The 23,398-nt window shown below is 46.7% G+C and overlaps 1 protein-coding gene across 4 annotated transcripts in view; it reads left to right on the top strand.

Annotated features, from left to right (window-relative positions):
• GDPD5 (glycerophosphodiester phosphodiesterase domain containing 5) overlaps positions 1-23,398 on the top strand; it is a 182,477-nt gene that overhangs the window by 134,463 nt on the left and 24,616 nt on the right. For all 4 annotated transcript variants that reach the window (XM_054974901.1, XM_054974903.1, XM_054974904.1 and 1 more), the window contains exons 7-11: positions 1,633-1,726; positions 4,815-4,960; positions 13,907-13,989; positions 15,625-15,775; positions 20,245-20,463. In XM_054974901.1, coding sequence (XP_054830876.1) covers positions 1,633-1,726; positions 4,815-4,960; positions 13,907-13,989; positions 15,625-15,775; positions 20,245-20,463 — 693 coding nt within the window. The remainder of the gene's footprint in view (positions 1-1,632; positions 1,727-4,814; positions 4,961-13,906; positions 13,990-15,624; positions 15,776-20,244; positions 20,464-23,398) is intronic.

Here is a 23,398-nt window from a genome sequence, read left to right as displayed (position 1 = left end):
AAAATAATAGAAGCTTCTCTAAGAGTCACAAACACTTGGGAAATCAGTGCGCATACGTGTGTGTGCATGTGCGCGCGGGGGGGGGGCATTACTCTAAAAAATAAATTCCCTGAAATGAGTAAGCAGTGCTGTTGTTTGTTTTAAGATAAAAAAGAAGCATGGTGTTACATAGTGCATTATCAACCAGTGGAACTCGTTGCTACAGGATGTATGCTGCCATAAATGAGTTTAAAAAGGGGGGGCGGGTTAAGTGGCTACGTGACTGATGGGTTCATGGCCATTCATGAGCCATGAGAGCCCAAATCAGAACCCCTCTGCTTTTGTGTGTGTGTGTGGGGGGGTGTTCCTATATATTTCACATATTTTTTATCTGTTTTATCCCTCCAAAGAATTCTGTGAATTGTGATTGGGTGAGGGTACTGAGAATTCTCTTTTCGAGATCCTTCTTCTCTAGCCCTCTTTCTCTGAAAACTAGTTTTGGGGGTCCAGGGTTTTCACTGAGAGGGAGGATGGTGACTTAACCCATTTGAACTGGAGGCCTGGATCTGCCTGGAGGCCACGCACCCCTGATTCCCAGGTGTGGGTCACCTGTGAACGTCCCTAAGCCGTCCTGGTGAGCTGGTTGGCCTGACCCACCAGGGCACATCTTACGCAACTGCCCGTGCTGCCTTTGTGCTGTGTGATGAAGTTTTCGTTTTGAAATCACGGCACACTTCATACCGCAGGCCGGAGTTGCCATGGCGATGTTCTGTGCCTCTCTCTGTCTTTGTGAGTTGCTTTTCTTGCGTGAACGGGGCCTACCTGTACTTTGGTTTTTAATCATTTGAAAGCTGTTTCTCGGCTTGCAGATTTTAAGAGTAGTAGCTGCCATGGGGGGGGGGGGGTGCCAGCAACCCCTCCCCACCAGAATTAATGCCAGGCCTGTGGGCCACCATGACTGGTCGAGAAGAGTGGCTTGTGGCTCGCAGGGAAGATTAGGGGCTCGTACTTCCACCTTACTGATTAAAGTGTCCCAGATTTCCAGTAACTCATGCTCAAAGTATCTACTCACAGATGAGCCTGCCTGCCGCATCCCTGTATGATTCCCTGCATCTGCCTTGGCTAGGACAACTGAATTAGAAGTTGGGATTTTCTTCACTTCTCCTACAAAGAAGCTTACTTTTAGAGCGTAGATGAGTGCGAATTCTCTACTGTCTGAGACTCAGTCCAGATGTTATGTGATTGACAGATGGTAGAGCTGTGAGTCCCTTGTGGAAGCTCAGTTCTCAAGCATCATAGGGTCTCGATTTCTAAGGGGGGGAGACCTTGTTTGCCCCATCAGTGTGCTATACATGCACTAAATGCTTGCATGTGCAGCCCTCTGATGCCTTTCCATGTTGGGGAAAATGGCGCCAATTCAACCACAGCCAGCACAGAGAATTACCTTCTCCCAACAAAGACTGAATGGAAGGAGGGAAGGCCAAGTGAAATCAACCAGGCCAGGACACTGATATCCTCTGCGGGCCCTTCTTAATTTTACTTTTTCTTGCCTCTGATTTCTGCCCTGTTTTGTGTTGTCTCTTGCAACGCCACGTGCAATAAATATCTTCTTTAACAGCGGCTTTTCCTGCTTTCCTCCCTCCCCCCACCCAGGCAACGGCCCCCTTCCTGCACATTGGGGCCCTGGTGGCCGTCACCGCTCTGTCGTGGTTGATATCTGGGCAGTTTGCGAGAGCAGAAAGAGCTGGTGAGTCGTGGTTTCTCTTGTCTACATTTCATTTATGTCATTTATAGTCCGCCTTTCTCACTGAGACGCAAGGCAGATTACACGGTGTGAGGTTAGTACAGTGAATTTCAAGGACGTTTCCATAAACAATGGCATAGGGTAAGTAAACACAAGTTTACAGAGACAGCATTAGTAAGAATCCAATACAGAGTTGAAAAAAATGCTGAAACAGAGCATAAGCAATTCTAGGATTGACATTAGACAACATGAAGCACAGGTAGCGCGTAGGAGCACATATTTCAGGCAACAGGTAGTACGTAAGGCAACATAGTGGTGAAGTCTATGGTTCTTAACTTATTAGTGAAGGATCTGAGTTCCCCTCCCTACAATACAAAAGCCGTTTTGAATAATTCGGTTTTGCATCGTTTGCGGAAAGCTAGGAGAACGGGGGCTCTCCTGACCATCTCAGGCAGGCTGTTCCACCAGTTAGGAGCCACCACAGAGAAAGCCCGTGTACGGGCTGCTGTTAATTTTGCCCATGTGCAGGCTGGCACCTGCAAGAGACCCTGTTCCAATGAGCGAAGCCGCTGTGGAGGAGCATAGGCGGGGAGGCAGCCCCATAGATATGCTGGACCAAGGCCGTGAAGATCTTTGTACATGATAACAAATATTTTGAACTGAGCACGGTAGCTGTAGGTAGCCAGTGGAGTGACTGCAGAATGGGGGTGATGTTCATGCTCCCGCTCGCAGTTGCGTCACAGCGTTTTGCACCAGTTGGAGTTCCTAGTTAATTTGGATGGGAGACCAATGTGTAGTGCATTACTGTAGTCATTACAACGAGCTCTTTTCATTGTGCATTACATACAGTGTACTAATGTCGTGCATTACAACGAGCTCTTTTCATTGCTGAGCACTGGCCGGACTCTACCCCCCCCCCCCCCAAATCTCCAGGATTTTCCCAACCTGGCGCTGGCAACCCTACGTGAGATTCCAACTCTGTTCCTTGTAACCTTTTAGAAACAGTTGCTAAATGCTCACCCCGAAGGGCAGGAACCCTTTTGCCTTCCTGTAAATTGCACCCCAGTCGGGTTCCGTGATAAAGTTTGCATTGTTCTGTCAGTAAGTGGCTTTGCGGACACGCGGGACAAGCAGCTGGGATGTCGCAGAGGCCGCGGCTTCCTGAAAGATCTCGCCGAGAGATGTGCTTCCGTGCTTTTCCGAAAGGCGCACAAGGGAGTAATACATTTTATATTTCTGTAGAATGGCATGGGGTTAAGTGAGATCCCAGATACAAAGGGATAATTTCAGCTATTTCCACTGTCTTGGCAACGAGCTGTTGTCTTTGAACGTGGACAATAGATCACGTCATTTCCTGCGTCAGTCAAGGCAAAGCTTGCTTTTACCTGGACAAAAGAAAGAAAATGTAATTTTAGCATCTCCTGCATTTATGAAACGATGCATGGCATAGAGAAAATGTCCTCTTTCTCTGACACATAATACAAGAACTCATGGGCGCCTGGTGAAGTTGGGGTTGTAGATTCAATATGGATGAAAGGAGGGGGTTGGTTTTTCACTCAAACATTTGTTAACTTATAATAACAATAACAACAACATTTGATTTATATATCACTCTTCAGGACAACTTAATGCCCATTCGGAGCGGTTAACAAAGTGTGTTATTATTATCCCCACAACAATCACCCGGTGAGGTGGGCGAGGCTGAGATAGCTCTGAGAGAGCTGTGACGGACCCAAGATCACCCAGTTGGCTTCAAGCGGAGGAGTAGGGATTCAGACCTGGCTCTCCAGATTAGAGTCCTGCCGCTCTTGACCACTACACCAGACTGGCTGTCACACCAAACTTGTGGGACAGGATGTAGTGATGGCCACTATTTTAATTAGCCTTGAAAGAGGAATAGACAAATTTAATGGAGAAAAATCAGTAGCTGTTTTCCGTGAGGATGAAATGCAGTCTCCAACGATCAAAGAAAATGATCCTCTGAATGCCTGTACAGGGGGAGGCACCAGAAAACACGGGAAGGCTTTGGTCTCTATGGCCTATCTTAGGTAGATAGTTGTGTTGGCCTGCAGTAGAACAGCAGGATTTGAATCCAGTGGCACCAACAAGATTTTCAGAGTGGAAGCTTTCGAGAATCAGAGCTCCCTTCTTCAGATGCACGCTGAAAATCTTGTTGGTTTCTACAGTGCCGCTAGACTCAAATCCTGCTATACCCTGTCTGTAGGTCTTTTGGGCGAGTGTTGCGTGAAATAGAATGCATTAAGGTGCCACTGGATGTGAATCTTGCTCTTTAATGGATGCTTCTAAAGGAGTAGGATCAAGGGCGGGTAACGCTGATCAATTATTTTTATTAATATTTTTCTCATGTTGCTTCTAAGAGTTCTGGGTTGCATAAATGGTATGACTAGAATATTGTTGTATCAATAGTCTGTTGTAACTATAAGTGTAGCAAGTTCTCTTAAATTCTCAGCTTTCATTTTTTAAAAAAAACTAGTCTCTAGCCCCTTCCTTTGTGGAGATATAAGGGGAAAGGCATATCTTTGTACAGGAAGGAACTAGAAGCTTACTTTGTTTAAACGAAAACTGGGGATTCAGAGAACTTGCTGCACCTATCGTTACACCAGTATATCAATGTAAAAAGATTCCAGAGCCAGTTATTTTTTTTAAAAAATTGCAAACGCCCTGGTGGCCCAGGGGTGGGGCGGCCACTTTGGGGAGACTGGGACAAGGGAAACCTACCCTGTGGAAGCCCCGTTGCTGCAGCAGCACCGGCAATGAGGAAACCACAAAATCCTATGTGGAAGCCTCCTTGGATTCGCAGGCTCCAGTTTTCCCTTGCCACAATAGCAGAGATTCCTTCTTGCTATTTCTCTGCATAAGTGAGATTGAGCTACATTTTTCTGGGTTTGTCATCGCAGTTCAATTAATATCAAGGCTGCCCGGAGCCAGAAAATGCAAGAGTGGCAACCGGTCAGTGGAAGGGAGGGGGACACATTTGGCCGCCTTCTTCCTCCTCCTCTTTGGGGGCTCCCCCATCTCTCGGGCCAGCCACCTCACTGCTTCTTTCTTCTTGGCTTTCCCTCCCTTCCAGGTTCGCAAATGTTGATGTTCACAGCCTACTTTGCGGTTGTCATCGGGCTTTACCTCCTCCCCCTCACCATCTACTCCCCTTGCTTCATGGAGAAGAAGGATCTTGGACCCAAACCCACCATCATCGGGCACCAGGGTGCGCCCAAGGTACGTGGGCATCGTCTTGCTTGGGCTGTTCTTCGCATCTTTGCATTCTGTGCGATGGGCAGATCTCAACACTTTGGGGCGGCTTCAGCACTATCAAGGGCCACAGTCTCCTAACCCATGGTTAGGGTTTCTATCTATCTATCTATCTATCTATCTATCTATCTATCTATCTATCTATCTATCTATCTATCTATCTATCTATCTATCTATCTATCTATCTATCTATCTATCTATCTATCTATCTATCTATCTATCTATCTATCTATCTATCTATCTATCGGGCTTCTATCCTGCCCTCCCCGCAAGCAGGCGGGTTACAACAATAAAACATAATTTACTTTTAAAAATGTCAATAAAACAGCGGAATTCCCGTTGACAACACCTCCAGACCGCAGCCTTGCAACCAACCCCTGCCAGTAAAACACAAAGGGGTGGGTAAAAAGAGGGGGAACAGGCCTTTTCGATCAGGGGGTAACTCATATGGGGCAGATGATCACATGACCCCCCCTGCTAGGAGGCCGACAGGGAGGCTTTCTGGATAACTGCTGATCCAGCCTCAACCGTTTGCCTGGCGGAACATCTCAGCCTTGCAGGCCCGCCAGAACAATAAGAGATCCTGGTGGGCCCGTGTATCCTTTGATAGAGAGTTCCACTAGGTTGGGGCCCGGACCGGAAAGGCCCTGGCTCTGGTCGAGGCCAGTCTCGCCTCCCTGGGGCCCGGGACCACCAGTCGATATTTACTGGCTGATCTCAGCACTCTCCGGGGCACATATGGTGAGAGGCGGTCCCGTAAGTATGCCAGTCCCTGTCCGCTAAGGGCTTTAAAGGTCCAAACCAACATCTTGAATTTTGTCCGGAACGATGAACCAGGATGCACTGGCTACAATATGTTTTCCAACTTTCCTCATGTACCATTTTCTCTAAACTAGTTTTCTCTCCCTCTTATCCCTGCAATGGCAAAACAGTACAACCTTTAGACCGTGCAGCCGGCCAGTACACCCACATCCTCTCCAATGATCAGAGCAGAGCAGTGGGACTCTAATTGGGAGAACCGGGTTTGATTCCCCACTCCTCCACTTGAAGCCAGCTGGGAGACCTTGGGGCAGTCACAGCTCTCTCTAAGCTCTCTCAGCTCCACCCACCTCACAGGGTGATTGTTGTGGGGATAATTATAACATATTTTGTAAACCACTCTGAGTGAGCATTAAGTTCACCTGAAGGGCAGCATATAAACTGAATGTTGTTGTTGTTGTTGTTATTCAAATTTCACACAACACAATAATAAAGATCACATGTTATCATTGGTTGGCTTTGCTGAGCTGATACAAGTTTCCACCAGAGACCCTAAGTATCAGCCAGGTATCGGTGTAAAATGTACTCTGTTCCAAGTAACGCCATCTTTTGCAGTTCTGTAGGTGTTATATTACTATTATTACTTAACAAATAAGCTTTTATGTAGCATGTTTTCAACAGAGTTTTCAAAACAGCGTACAGACTAAAACCGTACCGATCGATAAAAGAGAATAAGAGCAGTTCAATAAGTACAGTAAGCCCGAAGCAAAATGTTAAAAGCTGGACACAAATTAATAAATTAAGTTGGTAGCAGCAGCATATAAAAAGCAATACCCAAGGGAGAAAAAAACCCAGAGTTCCAGAGTTAAAAGAAAGTTTTGTCCTGTTACCCAAGTGGTATTTGCATTCTTAGCTTTTTAAACAAGGGTTTTAGTCTCTCCTCCTCTACTCCTTCATTTATTTATTCTTCGCGCTCCAAAATCTCCCAAGGGCTGTTCTGTTGTGCATACTTATCTCTGTGTATATTTTACAATCTTGGATTGAAGCAAGTTTGGGCAATAAATGGGAAACAGAGGATGGGGTGATAATGTTGAGTAATAAAAGGGGGAGGGGGAAGAGGGGCTTGAAGTTTTCGGATAGGTGGGTGGTGGTTTAAAAAGCAGAGAGAGAGAGAAGCAGCCGGCCTGACTGACATTATCTGCTTTTTTTCACTAGCCCGTTGAGTGATTACATTTTACATCAATGTTGAGCTTTCCAAAACATCAGTTAAAAGTGTATTTCTAGAAGACTAGAGAGAGAGAGAGAGAGAGAGAGAGACCGCTTTCAGTTAAATAAGTTTCAGTGTCGGAGAGTAGAGCCAGTCTTGAATGTATTTCCCCCCATATCTTATTGCCATAACAGACCAGAACTAAAACAGCCCAAGGGAAACCTTACCTCTTATCCTGTCTGTTGAGAATTCACTCTCACTGAAGAATTGCTTTGTTCAGTTACCAGTTTCGAGCTAGTTTGTATCTGTCACTGGAGAGATACATTGCAATCTCTTGCTCTTCTTTTTTCTAGGTTGGAGGTAGCCCTATTGATCTAAAGCAAACTCCAAGCCCATGTTACGCTTTTTATTAGGACTAACAAAGAAGTGGCAGGAAATAGTGTGCCAGCTTTTGAGTTCTCCAGAGCTCTTCATCAGCTTGGATGTTTAAAAAGTGCGTCTTAGGGATGTTGCAGGCCCTGATCTTAAAACCTGTGATGTGCTCCATGCCCCCGCCCCTTAACATTGAGCTGGATAAGGAGCTCCGCCGAACACAAAAGTTTGCATGTTGCATTGTGTTATTTTGGTTGGTCCTAATGAAAGCAGTTGTGTGGCTTTTTCCCCTTCTAGCTTTTGAAGCTGCCAGTTCAATGCTGCCACTGCTCCTTTGCCCCTGTCAGAATTGTAGGATTTTGTGACATGCAAATAGGAGGGGGGGGGAGATTGGCTTGTGGGTTGGTGATGTCACCATGGGCCTTAACCCTGTGTTGGGAGACACCCATCTCCTTACTGGTTTCCTCCGTGGGATAGGGCCCTCTCGAACATAGCCGATTCCTTTCTAACTATCAATCCACTGGAGCCAGGCAGAAGTAAAAAAATAGCTTTGGAAGGGAAGTTGGGAATCTTTTCTTTGCCGGATTTTATTATATTTTAAATTTTGTTTTTCATTCTGCAATTTTCTGGTTGCGGCTTCTGGCTCTTCTGCCCTCCTTGAGTGTATTTACTTTCCATCCTCATTATCTTTAAAGCTTTCTGCTGAAGGCATTCCCGCGAAGAGTGGTTAATTCTCGCACTAATACTTGCGGATCTTTGGCTTAACGTGAACATATGCTGGGCAAAAGGAACTCCTCCTAGCAGCTGTCGCAAAATAACGAGAGGGGAATCAACTGCCTAATTAAAAACCGAACGAGGTTTTGTGCCATGAAATGGAGGGGGTTTCTCTCCCCCGCCTCACCTTTCGGAGTTAATGAGGGAAAGGTAAACAAATGGGATATTGGAATGACGTGCGATCCAACGGTACTCCCATAAGGGGCAGAATTGGTGAGGACTGAAAAATAGGACTGAAAGATGGAACAGGGAAGGCCTTACGACTCTTCGATGTGAATACATGACTTGTGGAGATGGCTTTGCGTGCAGAATGGCCCCAGATGGTCCATCATCTCTATTTTAAGGGATCTTTGGAAGCAAGTCTGTAAAAGTTCTCTGCCAGGCAGAGAGCAGGGAAGAGAACTGCTGACCGTTAGAATCAGGGCTTTTTTTCAGTTGGAACGCGGGGGAACGGAGTTCCGGCACCTCTTAAAAATGGTCACATGGCCGGTGGCCCCGCCCCCTGATCTCCAGACAGAGGGGAGTTGAGATTGCCCTCCGCACCGCTCCAGCGGTGCAGAGGGCAGTCTAAACTCCCCTCTGTCTGGAGATCAGGGGACGGGGCCACCGGCCATGTGACCATTTTCACCAAGGGCAATTTAAACTTTAAAAAACTCCCCCCCCCTTGTTCCAGCTGACCCCGAGTGACATCATTGTGTGGTCTTGAGTTCCACCACCTCTTTTCCCAGAAAAAAAACCCTGGTTAGAATAGATTTCTCTGGGCAAGGTGGACCATTGCTCTAATGGTATAAGCAGCTATTTCCTTTTGAGCCCCCAATCAATAAGTGTTCAGAAATTATGGTTGCCAGCCTCCAGGTGGTAGCTGAGATCTCCTGGAATCACAACTGATCTCCAGGCAACAGAGACCAATTCCCCTGGAGAAAATGGCTACTCTGAAGGGTGAACTGTATGGCATTATACCCCAGGGAGGCCCCTCCTCTCCCCAAACTTTGCCCTCTCTAGACTCCACCCCCTCAAATCTCCAGGAATTTCCCAACCTGGACCTGGCAACCCTATCAGTAATGGGGGCTATTGCTACAAGAGGTTCCAGAAGAGTGGTAGATCAAGAAGGGTAGCTGCCTTGAGGGCCCCAAGGCAAGATAGAAATGTTTTGAATTTTTAAAAGACAAATCAATATATCTAATTTTCAACATGATCCCACCTGCGGATGCTTAAACCTGGAGATCGGGACAGAGAACAGACAAGCTAGATCTTTCTACAAACCTGAGGAAAGTCCCAAGTTTGCAGAAAGATCTGAAACCTGAGGGAAAAAACATCGAGGGGGTTAAAAAACCCCTAAAATAATAGAAACAGTGCCTGTAGCTTTAAGAAAGGAATGCCCTCTCAGTGACTAGTGTGGGAGTTGCTAAGCAACCACAACAGTATTGCCATCCATCAAGCCTTGGCTTCTGTCAGTAGAATGGAGAGAGAAGGGAAGGGCCCTTTCCAGGACTATTTTGGCCTTTGAGGGAAGACTCATCGGGGCAAGGCCTAGCAGCAGCCATCGGATAACTTACTGTGACTTGTAGGATTCACCCAGGCTGAGTGACTCACTACGATTCAACAGCAGCTACTACATGAAAGCCAGTGCAATATAGTGTTGAGAGATTCATACTAGGATCTGGGAGACCCAGGTTCAAATCCCCTCTCTGCTGTGGAATCCTGCTGGGTGACCTTGAGCTAGTCACACTCTCTCAGCCTAACCTACCTCACAGAGATGTTGTGAGGATAAAATGGAAGAGAGTAAAATGATGTAAGCGTCTTTGGGTGCCCATTGAGGAGAAAGACAGGATATAAATGTAGTAGATATTTGAAGATGGGGAGGCAGATAAAGGTAGGTAGGTTGGTGGGTGGGTGGGAAAGAGAGAAGGAAACAGGGAAAGGTGAAGATAGGAGAGTTGCTAGGAGGAGGAGGAAAGGGGAATACAGGGGAAATTAAGGTGCCCCTTGTAAGTCTTTGAAGGTTCCCCGTTGTACATCTTGGCCAGTTTTCCCAAATAGAGGCTGGTGGAGGGAAGGAAGGACGGCTGAAGATGGAGAGGACAGATAAAGGCGTCTGATGGGTGGGAAGAAGAGAAGGAGACAGGAAAAGGGAGTCTGTGGGGGGGTTTTCAGGGAAGAGGAAACGGGGAGGGGAGGCCGTTCCTTTCCCGCTAGCTTCTGAATTCCCCAAGGGCATCTTAGTAGCCTTTCCCAAATACAGAACACAGGGCAAATGGAACTTTAGCCTGCTCCAGCAAAGCCACTGTTGTGATTTTAAATTCTCATTGTTATTGTGGTGCCATCTGTTTTTAACCTCAAAGTGGACCCTCTGTGAAGCTAAAGGGGCTACCAGGGCAGCCGATTCCTATTGGCTGGCAATATTTAAAAAAATACCTAGATTAGGTCTGCCCTGCGTGTTTTAGGATTTCCAGGGCTGTAACCAGTGGTACATCAGCAGATTCTTGCAGCGGGCGCGCAGCACCGCTCTTCCGGCTTGTCAGCAGCCCCAAGGGGATTGTGGAAGCCCCTCCGACATCATCCCAATCCATAATTCATCTGATCGTTTGATGATATTTATAGCATGCAAATCCCTTCCTTCCGGAATCCGGATCGGAGAGAGCATTCTCTTTCGCTCTCCTCCCTGCCCCCGTCCCTCTTTCTTTCTGTGTACCTGCAGTTTTTTTCAGGCTTTCTTATCCTTTCCTGCCTCGTTTAATCTTTGGTAGATGTAGTTTCCTCTTTCTGGGTTGACTTTAAGAGAGCTTGTTTTCCTCGTCCATACCAACTGTCTATACAGGGAAATTGTAAATAAGCACAGCGTGCTGTTTTTAGCGCTCTCGAGGCCTTTTGAAATTCGTTCATGTGATTTTTTAAAAAAAAATATCCCACTCTCGGTATGAATTTTGGTTGTGTAGGAGAAGTCAGTCACATTGGCCCTTTTCACACTACTTACCTGCTCCCGGAACGTTGCGAAATATCGTGCAAAAAACGCAGAAGATATCGCGCAAAACTCTCGCGAGAAGCCGCTATCTTCCGTGTTTTTTGCGTGATATTTCGCAACGTTCCGGGAGCAGGTAAGTAGTGTGAAAAGGGCCATTGTTCTAGAAAGAGGGTTTTTTTTCTCCGCGAGGCATAACCAGCCCGCTAAGTTTATCTGTCTTTGGTCTGTCCAAACGTTGCACAGTGAGCTGGGGAGCCTGTGGGACCAAAGGTGTGTGTGTGTGGGGGGGCCCTGCCGTGTTGAAAGGTACCTCCACCGATTCCATCGCCTCCACCTACAGTCTGAAGGATGCAGACAGAAAAAACGACCTCTTTTCAGAAAGTTATCCCCAAAGCACAATATTCTTTGCCAGGATCTGTTTTTAATTTGGAGAGCAACACAGAAGCATTAACAGCTGGAATAATTCCTTTGTATGTTTTTGCTTGCATTGGAAGTGCATTATTACAAACTTCTTGAACTCAATGAACAGGGGCAGTGAAAAATTCTTTCTTTTGCATGCCCTATCCTGCTACAAATACAGACATGTGCATTTGACAGCTAGTGAGCTCTTAACAGTTGGGATGTCAGGCTGAGGGCCAAGCTACAAGTGACGAATGACACTTGAATGGCAAGCGGATCGAGTGGAGGGCAAGTGAACAGGGAGAAATACACTTGCCGTTCAAGTGTCATTCGTCACTTGTAGCTTGGCCCACAGTCTAAATCTTTCTCTAAGGGCCAAGCTACAAGTGACGAATGACACTTGAATGGCAAGCGGATCGAGTGGAGGGCAAGTGAACAGGGAGAAATACACTTGCCGTTCAAGTGTCATTCGTCACTTGTAGCTTGGCCCTATGACTCAGTCTTGAATCCCCACCCAGATATGAAGCTTGCTAGGCGACATTGAGTAAGTCATTTTCTCTTGGTGTGTCCTACCCTGCGGGGTTGTTGTAAGGATAAAATAGGGAAGGGAAAACCATGTATGCTGCCCTGAGCTCCTTGGATAAAGGAAAGGACAAAAATGTCAGAAGTAGCTAGGTTGCAGCTGGTGTTGAGGTAACATCTTCCAAAGGCATCCTTCTAAATTCACATATAACAGTGCTTCTCTGAGCACAACCGTAGTTTAACCCTGCTTTGGAGAAAAGAGAGGCTTGTGTGTTTGGATACAATTTATTTTATTAGATAAGTTTCTACCTTGTCTCTTGGTCTTAAGGCTCTTGTGATGGCTTGCAGCATAAAAACAATATTTTACCACTTAAAACCCATTTCGTTCTGGCAAAAAATGAACGAATGCTAATAATTAAAACACTTATAATCAAAATTTTGGCTTGGATCCCGCAGTAAATCTGCTAACCGAAAGGCTTTGTTAGTGAAATGGGACTTCTTTGCCTCCCTCCGCCCGCTACAGCCCCTTAACCTGCTTCTTGGAGTGGGGAGGGAGGGAACTGTAGGGATTACTTTGAGGGGTGAATTGGCCATCCGAAGCAGGAGGCGGCAGAAATCAGTAGAAATTTACCTTCTATCTACCGATTAGAGCAGCACTGCAAACAAAAAAGCAGAGCCCAAACTGCGAAAAAGACCAACCGAGGCTGTTGTAAAAACAAATCGATAGCGGTTCAGTTACAATGTCTTCAGAAAACAGCAGGATGTCAGAGAGGGAAATAAAAACAATTGATTACCAAGCCATAAAATACATACCAACAGACCAGCTAACAGTGAATCTGCAGAAAGCCTGTTCAAGAATATACATCTTCGTCCGACGCCAGAAATGCAGCAGATGCAGTACTAGGTGAATGGATAGCAGGAAGGCATTCATTATCTGGGGTGCCACAGCTGAAAAGGCCCTGCTGTATATACCAGATCAGTGGCAGCAGGCAAAGCAGGGCCCGAGGTGATGTACAGGACTGCACGGGAGTTCTGTTTAAGGGCAATCTGTATATTTGTTTAAGTCTTAACTTGAGCCTTATGTAAAGGGAGAAAGGAGAGCTAGTTTGGTGTAGGGGTTAAGAGCGGCAGGACTCTAATCTGAAGAACCGGGTTTGATTCCCCTCTCCTTCATTTAAGGCCAGCTGGGTGACCTTGGGTCAGTCACAGCTCTCTTGGAGCTCTTTCAGCCTACCTTCCTCATAGGGTGTTTTGTCGTGGGGATGATAATAACACATTGTCGAAGGCTTTCACGGCCGGAGAACAATGGCTGTTGTGGGTTTTCCGGGCTGTATTGCCGTGGTCTTGGCATTGTAGTTCCTGACGTTTCGTCAGCAGCTGTGGCTGGCATCTTCAGAGGTGTAGCACCAAAAGGACACTGAGAGATCTCTGTCTTTTGGTGCTACACCTCTGAAGATGCCAGCCACAGCTGCTGGCGAAACGTCAGGAACTACAATGCCAAGACCACGGCAATACAGCCCAGAAAACCCACAACAACTAATAATAACACACTTTGTAAACCGCTGTAAGTGGGTATTAAGTTGTCCTGAAGGGTGGTATAGAAATAGAATGTTGTTACTGTTATTTATTAGAATGGAAGAGCTCCCAACATATAATCCAGGCTTGTATGGTTTATCTGAACCCTACCTAGGAGTCCTCCTGGATTCCGCCATCAGATTTATGCTGCGATAAAATTGGTTAGTCTTAACGGTGCTACTGGACTTTTTAGATTTTTTGTGGATTCTCTTTTTGGCTACTGTTTCTACACGTTGGTTGCTTGATATTGGCCTTTTGACCTGTCAGTGTATCATCTCTTTGGTGTCCGATTTGGCAGCCTGCTATGTGAATCTTTACTCTTGATACGTCTCCACTTCCCCAGCTGGCACCGGAGAACACTTTGATGTCCTTCCAGAAGGCGGTGGAGCAGAAAATCTACGGAGTGCAGGCGGACGTGGTGATCAGGCAAGTACCTTGCTCTCTTATGGAGGGTGAAGAAGATTCACCTGCGGGGGGTGAAGAAGATGGCTTGTTGGGCGAGGGTGTTCTTTCCCAGATTTCAGACGCTTGGGTCACATTTCTTGGTCTCAGCGGTACAGCTTTCCCCGTTTGTTAACGTGAAGGTTGGTGAAAGAAAGAGCTGAGTCTCACGGATCTGTTCTCCTAGCAGAAGAACTTGCTTCCAGTGGACGGAGCCTTCAGCGGAGGGCCTTTGGCTCCATGGTAGAGAATTTCCTTTGCATAGTGGAGGTTTCAGGTTCAATCCTCAAGATCTCCAGTTAAAAGGATCAGGTAGTCAGTGATATGAAAGACCTCTGCCCGGAGACCCTGGAGAGCTGCTGCCCGTCAGAGCGGACAATAGCGACCTTGATAGACCCCAGGTCAGATTCACTGTGAGACAGCTTCCTGTCTTCTCCCCTTCCAGCAAGGAAAAAGCAAACAAACTTACATCACTGTAAGGAGGTCAGGTCTGAATCCGTAGCTGAAGTGGTGTGGTGGAGTGCAAGCATGGCATGAAAAAAGCTCTAGGGGCTGTCCTGGGTCTGAGGCTCAGCCCCCGGATTTACCGGGAGGAGGGGACAGGAGGCACCCGGGAGACAGCTACCCAGCCACCCTGACAGGTCCCGAACAGGCTGGCAACAGAGGGGTGAAAAGAGGCACCCAAGCCGCAGAGGATCAGAGGAGGCAGGTGGAAGGCAGCTAGCCCCAGGCAGGGAGAGTGAGGACAGCCAGAAGGGAACCAGACCAGAGGGAGAAGGCACAGGAAACAGGGATAGCCAGCCAGACAGCAACCTTACCAGCAGGGGAGGAAAGGCAGCACAGGACCATGCCCCAACCTGCAAGCAGGCTAGAAGGGAGTAGCAAGGACTAGGTGAGGCTGGGAGCAAGGCAGCCTCAGGTGGGGCTGCCTGAGGCAATCAGCAAAGAAAGCCCTGCAGCCAGCAAAGGAGGCACAGGTGTGGCTAGCCAGAGCAGCCAGCAGAGCAATCCCAGGTGCGGCTGCCTAGGACAGCCTGGGCCGTGGCTAGAGTGCTGGGGGGGGCGTGGCTGGAAGGTGGAGCCAGGAATGGGTGAAGGGATATAAGGGAAGTCCACCCAGAGGATGGGGTGGGTTGTGTAGGAGCAAGGAGGAGATTAGGAGAGAGGGGGAGATGGAAGGAGGAAGAGCGAGCAAGGAGGAGGCCATGAGGGTGGAAGTCTTGGAAGGCTGGAAGTAAAAGGAGGCCGCAGGGACTCTGACAGGTTGAGCAGGCCTGCGAGTGGTAGAGAGGGAGCAAGGATGTTGTATACCTCCCCTCCTTCCATAAAGCCGGGACCTGTACTATCCCCGTCCGCGGCCCAGAGCTGCAGTTCAGGCGCACCGGTGCTATGCGCAGCAGCACCCAGGCCGAAGGCTGACAGGGACTCTCGGTGGGATCTCACGCTTCCAGGAGTGCACATCATCTTTGGGAGAAGACATCTGTGCAAAGCTTTGGAGAGTGGCTGCCATTTGGAGGAGGCAGCGTGAAGCGAGACGGGCCAGCGGTCCGACCTGGCATAAGGCAACATTATAGACATGGATGCATCACTGACCACTGTCCTATCTTTTCTCTTCTTCAGTTATGACGGGGTGCCTTTCCTAATGCGGGACAAGACGTTGCAGAGGACCACCAATGTAAAGGAGGTGTTTCCAGAGCGGTACTCTGAGCATTCTTCCATGTTCAACTGGACCGACCTGGAGAGTCTGAACGCTGGCGAATGGTTCTTCGAGGTGTGTAAGTTAGCCTCCGAGAGGCCAGTGATCCCGCTATCCCCGGGGCTGAGTTCTCAAGCTTTTTTCAACACGAGCTTTCCTTCAGCTTGGGAGAAGAAGAATGAATGTCTTTCCTCAAAAGCAGAGCGAGAGTTCACTCTACTAGCACCTTAAAGTCCAACAAGTTTTCCAAGTATAAGCTTTCAAGAGTCAAAGCTCTCTTCCTCATATAAAAGCTCCCGTCATCAGAGTTTCTTGTATCTGATAAAGCGAGCTAGGCTCAAAAGCATACCCTGGACATCTTGTTGGTCTTTAAGGTACTACTGGACTGAAATCTTGCTCTGCTACTACAGACCAACACAGTTACAGTGAAATCTTAAGCAGCGTTACTCCAGTCTAAGCCCATTGATCTCAATGGGCTTAGACGGGGGTAACTCTGCTTAGGATTTCACTGTTAGCCAACTAAAACTGTCCCCCAAAGCATTTCTCAATGTTGTTCTTTGCACTTCTGATTGGTTAATCTGAGCAAATTTCCCCATCCTGATCTGTTGTGGTCAAAATCTTTCGGCAATAGCGGAAGCCAAATTGGATAGTGGGTCTTGGCAAGTGCTTATCCCATGTGTATTTTCCCCATCTCTTACTTGCTGTATGTGTTGAAGGTTCAATAAAGGACATCCTTGAAAAAAGCGGAAAAATTATAGAAGAGGGCAACCAAGACGATTAAGGGGTTGGAGCGCCTTTCCTGAAGAGCCTGGGACTTTTCAGTTTAGAAAAGAGATGTTGAAGGGGGGTATTCAGGAGGTTTATAAAATTATGCACGGGGTAGAGAGGGTGGCCAGAGAAAACATTTTCTCCCTCTCCCAAATAACTAGAACTCAAGAGCATCCTGTGAAGGTGATGGGCAGTAGATTCAGGAAGGACAAAAGGAAAGACTTCTTTACACAACTAGTGGTTAAAATGTGGAATTCGCTGCCAGAGGTTAAAGGACCCCCTTTATTTCTGTTAGATTTTCCCTTTAACCCTCTTCTTACACCTTCTGGGTAGATTGCTTCCACTAGGAATTATATTCCAAATTAGTTCATTTAAATTTTCCCTTTAATAACGTGTCAGGCTCTTTCATGGGTCTTTGTGGCCCTGAGGATAGGAATGGGATATATAGGAATGACATATACTCTGGGATAAAAACAAACAAACAAAAAAACCTTTTATTTATATAAGAAGCATATCGTTCATACTGTTAATTAAGCTTGGTGGTTTCAAAGATAGTTATCAGTTCTTAAAGCTTCCTTTCATAGGCTCAGTCAAACCGATATACATAAAATTTCTCTCTCAGGTGCACACACAGTTTGCCTGCTTCAGATAGAATGAATGTTCTCTCACAGACACACAAAGTTCAGGCTTCCACATAGGTTGCCTAACTGAATTAGAATGTGAATCCCCTCATGATTCCACACAGGTTGCCTAACTGAACTAGAGTGAGAATCCCCTCCGGCTTCCACACAGGTTGCCTAACTGAACTAGAGTGAGAATCCCCTCCGGCTTCCACACAGGTTGCCTAACTGAACTAGAGTGAGAATCCCCTCCGGCTTCCACACAGGTTGCCTAACTGAACTAGAATGCAAATCCCCTCACGATTATACACAGGTTGCCTAACTGAACCAGAATGAGAATCCCTTCCGGCTTCCACACAGGTTGCCTAACTGAACTAGAGTGAGAATCCCCTCCAGCTTCCACACAGGTTGCCTAACTGAACTAGAGTGAGAATCCCCTCCGGCTTCCACACAGGTTGCCTAACTGAACTAGAGTGAGAATCCCCTCCAGCTTCCACACAGGTTGCCTAACTGAACTAGAGTGAGAATCCCCTCCGGCTTCCACACAGGTTGCCTAACTGAACTAGAGTGAGAATCCCCTCCGGCTTCCACACGGGTTGCCTAACTGAACTAGAGTGAGAATCCCCTCCGGCTTCCACACGGGTTGCCTAACTGAACTAGAGTGAGAATCCCCTCCAGCTTCCACACAGGTTGCCTAACTGAACTAGGCACACTAGTTAGGCACACAGGTTGCTTAACTGAACTAGAATGAGAATCAGTTAAACAACCTGCGTGGAATCATGAGGGGATTCACATTCTAGTTCAGTTAGGCAACCTGTGTGGAAGAACCACTGTTCTCTTCATCAGATGCATGGAAAGTAAGAAGAAACTGCCCCCCACACACACACATACACAACCTGTGTGGAACCCGGAGGGGATTCTCACTCAAGTTCAGTTAAGCAACCTGTGTGGAATTGTGAGGGGATTCGCATTCTACTTCAGTTAAGCAACTTGTGTGGAAGCGGGAGGGGATTCTCACTAGTTCAGTTAAGCAACCTGTGTGGAAGCCAGAGGGGATTCTCATTCTAATTGCTTAACTGAACTAGAGTGAGAATCCCCTCCAGCTTCTGCATAGGTTGCCTAACTGGAGTCGTTCTTGAAAGCTGAACATTGGTTCTTGACAGCTTATGCTACAGTAAAGTTCGCTTTAAACGGGGATTAGACAGATTCATGGAGGTTAAGTCCATCAGCAGCTACTAGCCATGGTGACTAAAGGGAACCTCCTCATTTAGGGGCAGTCAGCCTCTGAATCCCAGTGCCAGCAGGCAACTTCAGGAGAAGGCCTCAGCCTCTGTGCCCTGTTGTTACAACTGGTTGGCCAGGCCACTGCGTGAGATAGGAAGCCGGACTAGACAGAGCGCTGGTCTGATCCAGGAGGGCTTCTTATATTCTTAAGATGGCCGCTCTCACTCCAAAAGTTTTGGTAGTCAATGAAGGCTTTCTGCCTTCCAGTGATCTAAGAACAACTGAGAATGCCCTTGATTAATAATACTATTTCTTACGGTGCCACATTCAAAGAAAAAGAAATGCACAAAATCTCCGGATCAGTGTGTCAGTCACAGCGTTGCAGAGAGCAAGTCTTTTCATCCCTTTCTTCCTCTCCATCCCGTCCCGTTACTTGAAAGGCCAAGTGACGGCTGAGTGTCTGAGATAATGCAAAGGATTTTTAATTGGAGAGGGGCTCTTGGAATTAATGAATCTCTCCCAGTCCATCTGCTGTACCAGATAAGGAGTCCTTGCCTTCTGCAAAACAGCACGGAGGGCTGGCAGATCGAGATCGGTCTGAAAGAGTGATACGTAGGCGATGACCTGGAATATGGCAAGTCAGCCTGTTCTCGTAAAAGTTCAGAAACCAGATGGCCCGCCTGGGCCAACGATCTGGTCCTTGAACTTTCCTTTCCAGGATATATGAGAGTTTTGGCTTCTGCATTCTTGTGACTGCTCTGGGCAAGCATGGAAATCGGTCCTTGTGGCGTAGTTCATCAGTCTGAGAGCCGAGCTACAAGTGACGCCTGACACAGGTTGGACACTTGTCAGCTTCCCTCAAGTTTTGATGGGAAATGTAGGCATCCTGGCCTTGCAGCTGTAACGGAGAGCCAAGCTGTAAACCAGGACGCCTACATTTCCCATCAAAACTTGAGGGAAGCTGACAAGTGTCCAACCTGGGTAAGGCGTCACGTGTAGCTTGGCTCTGAGAAGGCCATCTTTTTGTTTGTTTGTTTGTTTGTAAGCAAGTTTGGAGGAAGTTCGAATGTGAGTAGTGAAATCTCCAACCGCAGGAGAACTTGGACTTCTTCGTAGCTCTTTGTGCTTCTCCACGTTTAGCAAAAGCTAAGAAATGTACAATTGATGTGCTCCTAGACCGGCAATGGCGAATGATTTGTGGGATTCATTTGGCTCCGAAAGCTTTGGAGCCTAGGCTAGGGATGTGCATTTGGATATTTCTGATCTGAAGATATACCCGAAAAAGCCCTTATTTGTATTTTCAGGTAAATTTGAATATCTGGATTAATATTCAGGATTCTCAGGAATACTGGTATCTGGGTACCGAATATTTCCAGAAATATTCGAGAATATCCAGGATTGGCATTTTAAGACTCCCAAGCCTATATTTTCCATTTTAACAGGGGATCTGTGATTGGATCCACCAATGTGTCATTTTAACCCTCTGAGAGCAGGATTGAGAGATACGGATTGGGGCCACAATGCTGGACAAAGCTGATTATAACCCTTTTCCCTGTACCATTTTCTTGGTCAAAAGTAGTTCTCATGTGCTCTTTTTAGCCCCGGTAGCAGAGAAAAAACTCAGATGCTCACTTCTTAAATGAAATTTCTGTATGTCTGACGAGGGAGCACTTAATTTGAATTGATTCCTACTTCTTATCTTTAAGTGTTCAGTTCTTGTTCAGATTCAGAGAGATTTTAGGGTTGTGGTTCAGTTCTAGTTTACTGAGAGAGCTGCACTGTTGTTTCGGGTTTGGGTTCAGGTTTAGTGTGACTCCCTGGTGAGAGCATTGGCGGGGAACAAGCCCTGTTCAGATGCCGTATTGAACCCTTGTTACAACTGACTGTCACATTTTATGTTAACCCGTCATGTTGATATTTCTGTCTTTCCAGTACGACCCCTTCTGGACCGCCAGCTCTCTCTCGGACTCTGACGCCAAGCAAGCTAAAAACCAATCCATCTGTAAGCTGGCTGACATGTTGGAAGTGATCAAGGACAACGTCAGCGTTCTCTTGAACTTCCAGACCTTGCCCAAAGACCATCCTTTTTACAGCACTTTCCTCAACATCTCCCTGGATACAGTCCTCAGTTCGGACATTCCACAGCAAGCTGTGAGTTCCACGTCCTTTTTGTAGGTGAATGCTGGGCAGAAGAGTAGATGGCATCAGGGTTAGAGAGAGCTAATGGCTTCAGCCACTTCTTATTTGTGTTGCTGTGGCTTGCCCTTCAAGCCCTATTAGAGACCAAATTCTATTATAAAGGTTTCTCAGCCTCCATCTGCACAGCTGATTTCACGAATGCATCTAGCCAAAGCCTTACTATTTAGGGCCTTGCACAAATAGCCCCAATGGGTAGAGTAATAGACTTTAGCCTTTTCGCATCTTCTCGCAGTCCATGTAATTCCAAACAATCAGGGATCACAGTAAGCAATCAGGCTTGGCTTCCTGGTGGTATAACTGATAGCAAATGAAGCCTCAACATTGCCCTTACTGAATGGGGAGCAACACGTTAGCATATTTCTGAATCAACTGGGCAGAGGTGTTCTGCCTTTCCAATGAACAGTGTCTCACCCTTTCATGTCCCCCACCCATACGGTCAGGAAAATATTTGGACTTTGGGGGGCAAAAACATGTTCATCAGTTCCTCTTTCTCAGCTCAGCATTAGTTTACTTAAAAATGCAGGTCTGCGAATTGTGGCGCATCCATTCCTGCTCTCTGTAATCCAGAATATTTGGGAGATAGGATTTATTCATTAGTGTATGGTGTGTCTTTTTTCGGCTGCTGACAACAACAACATTGAATTTATATGTCACCCTTCAGGACAACTCAATGCCCATTCAGAGCAGTTTACAAAGTATGTTGTTATTGATGGTTGTTGTGGGTTTTCCGGGCTGTATTGCCGTGGTCTTGGCATTGTAGTTCCTGACGTTTCGCCAGCAGCTGTGGCTGGCATCTTCAGAGGTGTAGCACCAAAAGACAGAGATCTCTCAGTGTCACAGTGTGGAAAAGGTGTTGGCAGGTCATTTATATCTACTCAGGAGGGGTGGACAACACTTCCAACTGGACAACACTTCCAACTACTTTGTCAGACTGCACAGGGAAGCCATTGAAATTCACTAGCATAAGCAAAACTTCAACAGGAAAGAAGAAACCTTAAGAATGAACAGAGCATGGTTTCCAGTTCTGAAAAACACCAGGCTAACAAAACACTCTACACCCGACAATAGCCCTGTGGAGAAGATTAGCACATCAAGCACCAATCCATATGCAAAAGAACCTCCTCAGGATACAGTGAAGCCTCCCGCCATTAGCATTCCACACCCTGGGAAACTCTTACAGGATGACTCAGCTCAACCCCACCCCTCCTGAGTAGATACAAATGACCTGCCAACATCTTTTCCACACTGTGACACTGAGAGATCTCTGTCTTTTGGTGCCACACCTCTGAAGATGCCAGCCACAGCTGCTGGCGAAACGTCAGGAACCACAATGCTAAGACCACGGCAATACAGCCCGGAAAACCCACAACAACCATCATTCTCCGGCCGTGAAAGCCTTCGACAATACATATGTTGTTATTATCCTCACCACAATCAATGGGGCTGAGAGAGCTCTGAAAGAGCTGTGACTGACCCAAGGTCACCCAGCTGGATCCAAGCAGAGGAGTGGGGGATCAAACCCGGCTCTCCAGATTACAGTCCTGCCGCTCTTAACCACTACACCAAACTGGCTAGTGTGGTGAAATGATGAGAGTGTCGGACTAGGACTGGAGAATCCCATATTCAAGGTCTCACCCAGCCATGAAGCTCACTTAGCAATCTCGGGCCAGTCACAACCTCTCAGTGTAGCCTGCCTCACAGGGCTGTTGTGAAGATGGAAAAGAGGAGGAGACAATGATGTATGGGCTGACCTTCCATGGAGGAAGGGTGGGATAAAAATGTCACAGTTAAGTGGTGGCCTTCTCTTCCAGCCAGAGATTCTGTTCCTCTCTTGGAGGTGATTCAAAACTTTCCAATTAAGGGTGTGAGTTTTTGTTGTTGATGTTGTGTTAAGCCTGAATTGTGTAGTAATCCCACACACTCAGAACAATTATCCTGGGGGAAGGTTCTGTATATAGGTTCCATCTGTCTTTCTATCAAGTGATGCTTGCTCTCAGATTTTAGCAAAGCAAGCAGCTGCGCCAGTAAATTGTTGTTTTGGTCGATTGCCTCAATCTGTCATCTTACTCATTCCCCCCCATCCTTTCTTAAATAGAGATTATGTTGGTTTCCATGTTCCTTCCCCATAGTTTATATTTCAGTGAGGAAAGCGGTGTTGCAGCATGTGTATATAATCCTCTTGCTTTCTAGCTAGTCCCCCTGGCTCTCCTGCATGTCTCCTCTTGCCATGTGTCAGAGAAAATGGACCGACTAGGAAGTAGGAAGGGTGTGGTTGCAGCAAATAGTCCGAACCAACAAATGGATCTTTTGCAACCCAAAGCTCAGTGCAGTTTCTTGCTTGCAGACAGGTGGCGTTATTAAGCTTAGTGGCTCCCTGATTGGTTAGCCTGCGAGTCTTTTATTTTTTAAAAAAATAGATTTCTGGCTTAAACCTCCATTCTGCTACAAAGCTTGCTGAGTGACCTTGGGCCACTCCATGTGTCTCAGCTTACCCTACCTCACAGGGTTGTGGTGAAGATCAAATGGGGAAGGGAGAACTATGTATGCCACCCTCACCTCCTTAGACAAGGATAGAAATATACTAGAAAGGTAGATCTCATTTTGGAAAGGTTTCTTTGGGCAATTAATTATGCACACTGGGGTTGTGCACCTGAAAAAATGAAATTTGGTTTTCAGGAAGGGGTATAATTATTTATTTATTTGATTTGATTTATACCCCGCCCTCCCCACCAATGGGCTCAGGGCGGCTAACAACCTTCATAAAACACAGTGAATCCATCAAAACCATAAAATCAATAATAATCTTTAAAAGTCATTAAAATAGTCCAGATGCAGGCTATTTAAATAAATATTTGGGAGTCCGTATATGGGCATAGCAGATGGCTGA

Source organism: Eublepharis macularius, chromosome 3 (assembly GCF_028583425.1).
Source record: "Eublepharis macularius isolate TG4126 chromosome 3, MPM_Emac_v1.0, whole genome shotgun sequence".
Lineage (NCBI taxonomy): Eukaryota > Metazoa > Chordata > Lepidosauria > Squamata > Eublepharidae > Eublepharis > Eublepharis macularius.
This window is presented reverse-complemented; position numbering and strand designations above follow the sequence as displayed.